The 10,258-nt window shown below is 40.1% G+C and overlaps 1 protein-coding gene across 1 annotated transcript in view; it reads left to right on the plus strand.

The window, feature by feature from the left end:
• The window catches only part of ccdc88c (coiled-coil domain containing 88C), a 71,640-nt gene extending 61,968 nt beyond the window's left edge, over window positions 1–9,672 (plus strand). Inside the window, exons 29-30 of the mRNA XM_079833325.1 lie at window positions 2,060–2,307; window positions 7,327–9,672. Coding sequence (XP_079689451.1) covers window positions 2,060–2,307; window positions 7,327–8,229 — 1,151 coding nt within the window. The 3' untranslated portion in view covers window positions 8,230–9,672. The remainder of the gene's footprint in view (window positions 1–2,059; window positions 2,308–7,326) is intronic.
• The last annotated feature ends 586 nt before the right edge of the window (window positions 9,673–10,258 follow it).

Raw genomic sequence — 10,258 nt, forward strand, 5'->3', positions numbered from 1 at the left:
TTCATGGGGAGCTTATAGAACAAGTATACAAGTATTACAATTTGGCCATTTAAAATGTTTTGGGGGGGACTTGTCCCACACAATGTCTATGGTGGTTACGGCCCTGCATTACTACATTAAATTACTATATATAATGTTGAATACAATGTATAGTAATGCAATGGGGGAATATTTATGTGTCCTGATAAAAATATTTATTTCACTAATAATAAAAAAGTAATGATAAAAAAAATATTTTCTTGATTTTGGCTTAAAATATCGCAATAAATATCGTATCGTGAGATTAGTATCGCGATAGCATCAAATCGGGACACGAGTGTAACGTTACAGCCCTACCAGTTATTGTAATTACTTTAATAAGGAAATCGTATGTGCATGGGGAAGAGCACTGTAAAATAAGGTACTAAGTGTACTTATTTGGAGACTCAATTTTCTCTTTCTCGCAATCCCTGTGGTGTGGGAAAGTAGTTTGTGGTGCTTTGTAAGGGAAGATAAAGCATATAAAGCATCTTGCATTTTTTGCCATTATTGATGAGTGAAGACTTCCTAATGTTCAGTGCTATTAGCGCCAAGGGTTTTTTTTTTTATGAGCTAGTTGGTCGGGGAAGTGTTTTAATGCTTTGCAAGCGTTTATGATCAACTAAAATACTTTGTTATTTATACTGAAACTTGTATGTCTGGTATTTAAATAGATTTTACTTTTATATTAGTATTTTAACCCCTGGTTTCACAGACCACACTAAAATGCATGTTTGAGATGTTTTAACTGAAACCAACGTGCTCAGACATATCTTAAAATATCAGTGCCTTTGTTTTGTCTCAAGATGCACACCAGTAATGTTTGTTGCTAAGGCACGTTTATAAGCGATTTATTTGTCCTAATTAAACTAAGGCCTAATCCTGGCTTAATCTAAGCCCTGTCTGTGAAACCAGGCCTACATGTGCTTTAGTCAACACATCAAAGTGTACTTCTTTAAAGCATGACAAAAGATGATCCAACGCTCTCCATTGACTTTGCATTGCGTGAGGATGCATCCTTGTCATTTCGGACTTATAACAAAAAACAGAACAATGTCTAAAAGCTGATATGTGACAAAGTGTACAGCAAACAAGTTAGACAACACAGAAATAAGTTTTTATAAGCTGTCGACCCAAAAAAACAAGAGTTTAAGGAGACAAAAGTGGATAAAGGCAGTAAAACGTGACGCTTCAGCAGGAAGAATGGGTACATTTTGGGATCCTGACACTCAGTATGCCTATGTGTGCAGTAAACATTTTGTCACTGTTAAGTCAAATATCCAAATGTCAGGTTTATACATTTTATTTCCTGTCGCTGATTACGTTCCCCTCCAGTGGGTGTACTTCTCAGTGTAATATAACGTGCCGCGCTCTGTCTCAATGGCCTGTATCCACTTTTTTTGTCCTTAAACGCTCGTTTTTTGGGTCAACAGCTTATAAAAACTTCTGGGTTTTTGGTTGTGGGTTTTGTTTAGCTTGTTTGTTGTACACTTTGTCACATATCCGCTTTTAGACATTGTTCTGTTTTTTGTTATAAGTCCGAAATGACAAGGAGTCTGCTTCAAGCAATGCAAGTCAATGGAGAGCGTTCGATTGTTTTCCCCCCGGTGGGCGTGGTCTTCAGATTATGACGCGTGTCACTCTGTCTCTATTGTTCACAGTGTGCTTACAAATGCTTTAGAAGCAGAAGCTCACGATTTATAGTATGCGTTTATCAGTTTATCAGCATTTATCAGTGCGTTTCAGACAGACTGGGAATAGAGGAGCTGGAATAATATAAAGCATTTGGGAAAAAAAATAAAAGATTTAATCTTCTGGGTTCTGTCGTCATCCATGCACCACTCTATTACCTCACACTGATGTTTGTCTCCTGGGTTGTGCCAGAAAAACAATGAGATTTCTGATTCAGATTCGTGCAATAAAAGCTCAGACTTTCTCCTCAGAATAGTATTATTGACACACTCACTGACCCACATTAGCTACCTTATAATCACACTCTTAAATTGTACAATTCATCTTTTAATTTCCTGTCTTTCTCCAGGTTCTCTGGACTGTCTGCAGGGCCGATCTGCCAGTCTGTCAAGCGATGATGTCGTTGGACTGGGTCATGAAGGTTCACGTCTCAGTCAGTTGTCTCTGATTCCTCGTAGCTCCACCCTTCCCTGTGATGCCACATCTGCTTCACGTTCTTCCCAGCGGCCCACTTCTCGGCGGCCGTCCTCTCCTGGCAGTGAAATGGTTACCCTGGAGGAGTTTTTGCAGGAGAGTAATGCCCTGTCCCCACCCACTGTAAGTTGTTTTAACACAACACTTCTTGGCAGATATATTTGTTCGGTGGTTTGACCTTTTAATCCAGGTATAAGATGATCCTTTGGGGGAAATAATGACACTTCATCAAGATAATTAGCAATTTGCTGGGGATTTAAAAATGTGCGGTGAGTCATATATCGCAGGATGTGTAATTTCTCACACATCCGATTTTCTTTTTTTAACATGTGAAAGTATTGGGTGTATATTTGTATAAATATGCGGTGAGAATGTCAAAGGGTTATTAATGTGGCGTGAAAGATCGCTATAGATTCAAGATTCAAGATTCAAGATTCAAGAGTTTTATTTGTCACATACACAGTTATATACACAATATACAACTGGCAGTGAAATGTAAACAGGTCCGCTCCATGGACAGTGCAAATAACAGTTACAAGAAATTAAAATAGAAATAGAATAAAATTAGAATAAAAAGTATTAACATAAGTAGAATTATAAATAAATCAAGTAAAAGATAAAAATAGGAAATAAGATTAAAAAAAAATATAAAAATTAAAATATAAAAATATAAAAAAATAAAAAAAATAAAATAAAAAAAAATAAGTGGATATGATAAGTGAGATAAACTGTAGACTTAGAAATAAGTGGTTAACATAAATATATATATATGTATATATAAAGAAGTATAATGTGCAAGGTTTATTACAGGTTGTTACACAGTAACAATAGGAAAGTAAAGTGCAGTGCAATGGCAGTATGTGGATGTTAATGTTTAAACTGGATGTTTATGTGTGTGCGGGGGTGAAGTGAAGTCACGTGACTGAGTTCAGGAGTCTGATGGCCTGGGGGAAGAAACTCCTCCTGAGTCTTTCAGTCTTTGCCATCAGGCTACGGAAGCGCTTACCAGATGGCAGCAGGGTGAAGTGAGAGTTTGTAGGGTGATTAATGTCTCTGATGATTTTAGTAGCTCTACCTCTGCAGCGTTTGGTGTAGATGTCCTGCAGAGACGGGAGAGCTGAGCCTGAGATGCGCTCGGATAAGCGCACCACTCTTTGCAGGGCTTTGGAATCGTGACTGGTGCTGTTCCCGTACCACGCTGTGATGCACTGAGTCAGGACACTTTCTATCGCCCCTCGATAGAAAGTTTTCAGGATGGCTGGTGAAACCCTGAATTTCCTCAGCTGGCGCAGGTGGTACAGTCTTTGCCTGGCTTTTTTCACCTGTGTCTGGATGTGTGTAGTCCAGGTCAGATCCTCGGAGATGTTCACACCCAGGTATTTGAAGCTGCTCACTCTCTCTACCGGTGTCCCGCTGATCATGAGAGGGGAGTATGACCGATGCTGTCTCTTCCTGAAGTCCACAATCAGTTCTTTGGTCTTGTTAACATTCAGAGAGAGACAGTTGTCCTGGCACCATGATGTCAGTTGCTCCACTTTGTCCAAGTATGCCGTCTCATTGTTGTTGGAGATGAGACCCAGGACAACAGTATCATCAGCAAACTTGATGATCGAGGTGGAGCTGTGTGTGGACAAACAGTCATGGGTGTAGAGAGAGTAGAGCAGGGGACTCAGCACACAGCCCTGTGGAGCTCCAACACTCAGGGTGATGGAGGTGGAGGTGAACTGGCCTACTCTCACCGCCTGGGGTCTGCCAGTGAGGAAATCTTCAATCCAGAGGCAGAGAGAAGAATTCAGGCCTAGATCCAGGAGTTTGTGTGTTAGCTTAATGGGAACTATGGTGTTAAAGGCTGAGCTATAGTCAATAAATAGCAGCCTGACATAGTTCCCACTTTTGCTGTCGATGTGAGTGAGGCAGGAGTGAAGGACGTGAGAAATGGCATCTTCAGTCGATCTATTGGGACGATAGGCAAACTGAAGAGGGTCCAAAGTGTCAGGAATGGAGGAGCAAATGTTGTTTTTAATGAGTCTCTCAAAGACCTTCATGACTAAAGATGTGAGAGCCACTGGACGATAGTCATTTAGGCAAGAGGGTTTACTGATCTTAGGTACAGGGATGATGGAGGATCGTTTGAAGGAGGTGGGGACAACAGATGTAGCAAGGGACTCGTTAAATATGGATGTAAAGAGCCCTGCGAGCTGATCAGCACAGGACCGCAGAACACGACCTGAAATACCATCCGGCCCAGCAGCTTTCCTGACATCCACACGTTTGAGTGCCCTCCGAACCTCGTCCTCCGAGACAGAGATCACGTGACCGTTGCTGCTCTGAGGGACTCTCTCTGACGCGTCACTCGCCGGAGTCGCGCTGCCGCGATTACCATCAAAGCGAGCGTAGAAAGAGTTTAACTCGTTCACCAGCAACGGATCAGCTCTCACCTCTGCAGAGGATTTAGTTCCAAAAGCACAGATGGTCCTCAGTCCCTGCCACATCCGCCGGGAGTCGTTGAGTTGGAAATGAGATTCCACTCGGTCTTTATAGCGGAGTTTTGCGGCTTTAACGGCGCGCCGGAGGGCGTAACATGAAGCTTTGTACTCCCTCATATCCCCCGTTTGGAGACCGGCATTGTACGCGATAGTGCGCGTGTTAACTGCAGTGCGGATTGAACTGTCCACCCACGGTTTCTGATTAGGGAAGGACGTTATAGTTATTGTTTGTGTGGCTTGCTCTGTCAGTGTGTTGATAAAGCAGAGCGCCACTTCTGTGAACTCGCTGACGTCTTCAGAACTCGCGCGGAACATGTCCCAGTCGACGTCATCAAGCGGTTCAAGATGCATTCTTGAACCGCTTGAAGATATAGCATCTCAGTTCAAGATGCATCAACTTACTGAAATGTATCATGTCTAGTGTAATTGCTCAATGTTTCAACCTTAGAAATAACGTTACATTTACATCATTAGTTACTCAATAGTTAGAAAAATTAACTCTAGAGAGGAGCATTTTGCACAAAAAAAGCGCTGTTACATATTGATTATATTTGTTACTCTTATTAAAAATGTATTATTATAAAACCTGCATTATTTGCTGTTGTAAACGATTTAGCTGTTAACCTTTAGTAGCCTATTAGTGTACCAGCTGACAGAGTCCCCTTTACAGTTTACAGCTTCAGTTAATAATAATAATAATAATAATAATAATAAGTTTAATTTATATAGCGCCTTTCCCAAGCTCAAGGACGCTTCACAATAACAGTAAATAACAAGCAGTTTACTCATAGACGGACAGTGGACATTTGCCCAGTCCAAGTAATGAGCGATTGCAGTTGCAAATCGCACTACATTTGCAATACAACATGAAAAACAAAGGCAACAAACATTAATTACAGACAGCATGGTGGGCAGTTAGAGTAAAGATGCAACAGATTATTGGTAGTCAGTTAACATTGTGATTGTGTTATGTCAAGTTAACATTGTCATGATTGATAATACTGATTAAACAAATGTGTTTTGAATTTACTTTTAAATTCATTTAACAGTTGAGAGAGATTTTTTTTTCTCTACCTGATATATATCCAAATGAATTGATTTTGAACCTAGATCGGAATTGAATCGCATGGTTATGAATTGAAATCAAATTTTGAAATTTGTGTCAACCCTAAAAACACGGTACTAGTCATTGTATCAGGTAAACATTGTAACATGTCAATAAACCTAATGAATTTCTGCTCAGTTACCAAATGTTTTCACAGACACAATACACCCCTTCAGGAATGATTCTCACTCCAAGCTGAACATTGAAGTTGGCAGCCCTGGGATTAAGTGTTATTTAAAGGGGATAGTTTACCCAAAAATGAAAATTCTGTCATTATTTACACTGTAAAAAAAAAAATCAGGTCTCCAATTGAAAATTTTGTAGTGAGCGATCACATCTAAAATTTTCAGTTGGCCAAATTGAATTTCTGTGAATTGATGCAATTTAATTCAATAAAAATTCAATTTGGCCAACTGAAAATTTTAGAGACAAAATTTTCAATTGGAGACCTGATTTTTTTTTACAGTGTACTCACCTTTTAAGTTGCTCCAAACCTGTTCAAGTTTATTTGTTCTGTTGAGCACAAAAGAAGATATTTTGAAGAATGTTGACTATGATATGCAAGTATTTATTTTCCTGGATTATGGAAGTCAATGGCTACTGTCAACTGTCTGGTTACCAACATTCTTTAAAATATCATCTTTTATGTTCAACAGACAGGTGTGGAACAATATGAGGGTGAGTAAATTATGACAACTTCCATTTTTGGGTGAACTATCCATTTAAATTTGTTAAATATGTTTTAACAAAACACCTTTTATTTTGTGCACAAAATTATCATTATTTTGTATGAAATAATGGCATTTAATTGCAGTTATTGTATTAAATAAGCAAATCATTTATTCAGTTAGTCCTTGGTTTTAATAGTGAGAATAAAAAAGATTTTTTGTGTTTATATAGGTATACATCTAACATTGGTCACACTTTAGATTAGGGTCCAATTCTCACAATTAACTAACTATTAAATAAGCCTTTTGCCTCAATAAACTCCTAATTACTGCTTATTAATAGTTAGTTAGGTAGTTGTTAAGTTTAGGCATTGGTTAGGATTAGGAATGGTCATGCAGAATAAGGCATTAATATGTGATTTATAAATAATAATAAACAGCCAATATCCTAGTAATATGCATGCTCATAACCAACTAGTTAATGATGAGAATTGGACATATAGACTATAGAGAATAGCATATCACTACAATTTAAATTAAGTTAACTTTTTTGTAATATTTTAATAACATTATTTTAATCAAACAAATATTTGGTACCGTTTCCTAACATTTTACTAATTTGCTTTAGTATAACGACAAAGGAAAGCATAAATATTGCAGTTAATATTGTTCTTACACAAATAAAAGTATACATGGAAATGGCTGCCTTTCTATTGTTGAAACTTTCTATTACAAGAGGGAGTCCTAGACATCAAAACTGTGGAAACCCTGCATGTAATTTCCATTGTAATCTTGAAATTTGGGGCACAGTGGGATACAAAGTTGTTGTTGTTGTTTTGTTGCAAAAATCTTTATGATGATTTAAAATATGTCTTCCTTTTAGGTGCAGACAGGAAGTCGAGAGGATCTGATGACTGATTATTTCACCAGATCTACTCGACCTGTCCCTCTGCGAGATGGCGCTAAAACTCCCACCAATTATGTGACACCAACCATCAAGACTACTCCACCAGAGCTAGATGGTCGGGCCACTAAACCTGGACAGAGTGTCAAACCAAGCATTCGGCTCGCGGAGACCTCCACACCTCCTTCTCAGTCGCAAACCCTTCCCAACAGAGGAGCAGGACTTCGGCCCTCACCTCTGCAGCAGTCCAGTCCTCGTGGAGGTGTCGGCGGCAGCACCAGCCTGAGTCGTACATTCAGCCTAGCCTCAGCGGACCTGCTCCGCTCCAACGGACCAGACAGCTACCGCGCCGAGGCGAGTTCTCCAAGCCAAAATGATGTGGTGATGAGGAGGTCTGGTGTAGTTGCCAGAGAAAGACCAATGTCCGCTAGGCTGGCTGGATCCTCGCCGCTACCTGGAGACCCAGGGCACCTGTCCGTGGACCCGCGTCGCCTATCTCTTGCTCCACCGAGAGATGAGTTGTCCCTGGCTTGTCCGCCCCCAATGCACTCTTCGTCTACATCGCTGCAGGCTGAACGGGAATACGTTGGGAGTGCTAGTAGCCGGGCAGGAGCGGTCCGTTCTGGACCTGCTCAAACCCGAGCAGCCCCCCACCGCGGTGAGGTGGCCATGGTGACTCCGGTGCGAGCTGTATCAGCATTGAGGCTGAAGGATTTGGAAGAGGAACCCCAGGAACAAAGGGAGGCAGAGTCACCTCTACTGAAGAAAACAGACACTGCGAACTTAAGCTATGCCACCCAGGAGCAGCCCACCAGCAAACCCGCTTCTCCTGACCCCAACAATGACCCTCAGACTGTGTGGTATGAGTATGGCTGTGTGTAGAACCTCGAACTCGGTGAAGAAACATGCTTGATGTATGAAACTGCACTCTAAACAAATGAAAGCCCCAGGCAGCTCCAGTAAAATCTGGGAGGCTAGTCACGTCCTTCCTTTCTCTATTTCTCCAGGTGCTTCAAAGGCACCAGGTGCATTTGAGGGTCTTGCACACGTTCACTCTGACCTGGAAAACGAATGTATGGGGCACTTGAATGTATTTTTCCTCTTTGTATCAAATCGAACACCATTGATTTCTGCAGCTCTCCGCAGCTTCATGGCAGGCCGGTTCATGTTCTATTCTGAATGTGGAAAACAAACGTTGGGCTGTGTGCTAGGAGCCACTCCCAGCTTAATTACTGAGTAGCGACTGCATCCATCTTTAGGCGGCGCAGGACAGTTGCAGGTCCATCACCAGCCTTGCAGGGACCCATTATGGGAAGCGGCCTCTCACTTGCTCCCTGCTGACATACCAAACAATCTGCTCTTTTCTGCTTCTTGTGGGTGACCATGTATTTGCTGTAGGACCTGGGTTTGGCTCAGACTCTGTTCAGAGGCAAGAGGACAACACCGAGACAGACAGAAAGAGAGAGACAGACAGGAGAATACAATTGGACATGAGGATAAGAAAGCACCTACCTTGGAATGATGTTTCGGGAATGGGTTTTAAAGTGGAGTCTAGTGTATTGGACACATTGCCCTGTTGTACTAAAGAGAAACTGAAGTTCAGTTTGGTGTTTTGTTTATTGTTTTTCCGACACACTCGTTTTACAACACTGCACATCTCTTCTAATGACCAGAAGTTCTTTTATTGGTTTATTTATTAATGTCTTTGAGACAATTAAATGACACTTGTTTGTGTGGCTGTTGCAATGTGCGTGGATGCATGTGTATGCCTAATTTTCCTAAATGTTTGTTTTGCGTGGTTGATGGTGAAGTCTGATGATGTTGTATACTGGAAGAATGGAGTAGTCAGAGTGTAAAATTTTTTTTCAAGCATGTAAGTGAAAGAGCCCATTGATTCTTGAGGTCCATCAATCATGTCACCAATCTAGTGTTGTTTGTTCCGTGTCAGTAGTGCTTTTCTGCCATCTCATTTCACCATCTCCCACTTCTCATGGTCTGTTGTAGCAAGAGCTGGTCACCAAAGGAGATGGTGAATCTCCATAGAAATATATTTGGAGCAAGCATTCACACTGGGTGTGTAAATATAAGGAGAGTCTCCTGTTTGAATGTGCACGACTACTGGTTATATGATTTTAGATATGCAACTGTTTTTATACACTACTGCACATGAACATAGACCCTTATGTAAGATATGGTGTGAGTAGATACCCTAACAGCCTTTTACACTTAATAATGTAAAGTTTGTGAATGATAGAAGCCTGTTTAGAGAAAGCTGTTGTCCAAAACCTAAACTCATTGTAATAAAGCTTTTTTTAACAATCTCTGAAGTTTGAGGTTTCAGTAAATTGTTTTATTAATAAAGTTTGGGAGGAGCACATTCAATGATCAGTCTAATCATCACGTCATTCAACCAGCAGTCAGGGAGATTATACTATGAACTGTTTCTAGGACGTTTTATTAAAAACTGCGCCAGAATGGGCAACAGATTTAGCATAACTTGAGATGTCACTTGATCTGTCTAATTCAGGAACAAATGTTGGGTTTATAGTTATTGATAAACTTGTATTTTACATAAATTAGAGAAAATATTTGGTTGATCTTTTTTCCCCCAATAACTTAGATGCGTAGGTTGACGAATACAGTTACATTTTGAGAAAACTGAATGATTGAGTTGTCCTGCCATATAAAGTGTCCAAACTTCGTTGTCAATTTTAAGAGATGGTACATTTTTTGTAACCAAGGAAATCATGGAGAAACAGGATTGCACGGCATTTGTTTATTATTATTATTAAAACGTTTTTACTGCAATGTAGATTATAATATGTTGACGTTTTAATTGCTATGTTTTTAAAATATTTCATGCTAGTTAAATATTTTTTAACAAAAACAATTTACGTTTTCAATGGTAGTT

The sequence above is a fragment of the Gobio gobio genome (assembly GCF_949357685.1).
Source record: "Gobio gobio genome assembly, chromosome: 13".
In the NCBI taxonomy this organism is placed as follows: domain Eukaryota; kingdom Metazoa; phylum Chordata; class Actinopteri; order Cypriniformes; family Gobionidae; genus Gobio; species Gobio gobio.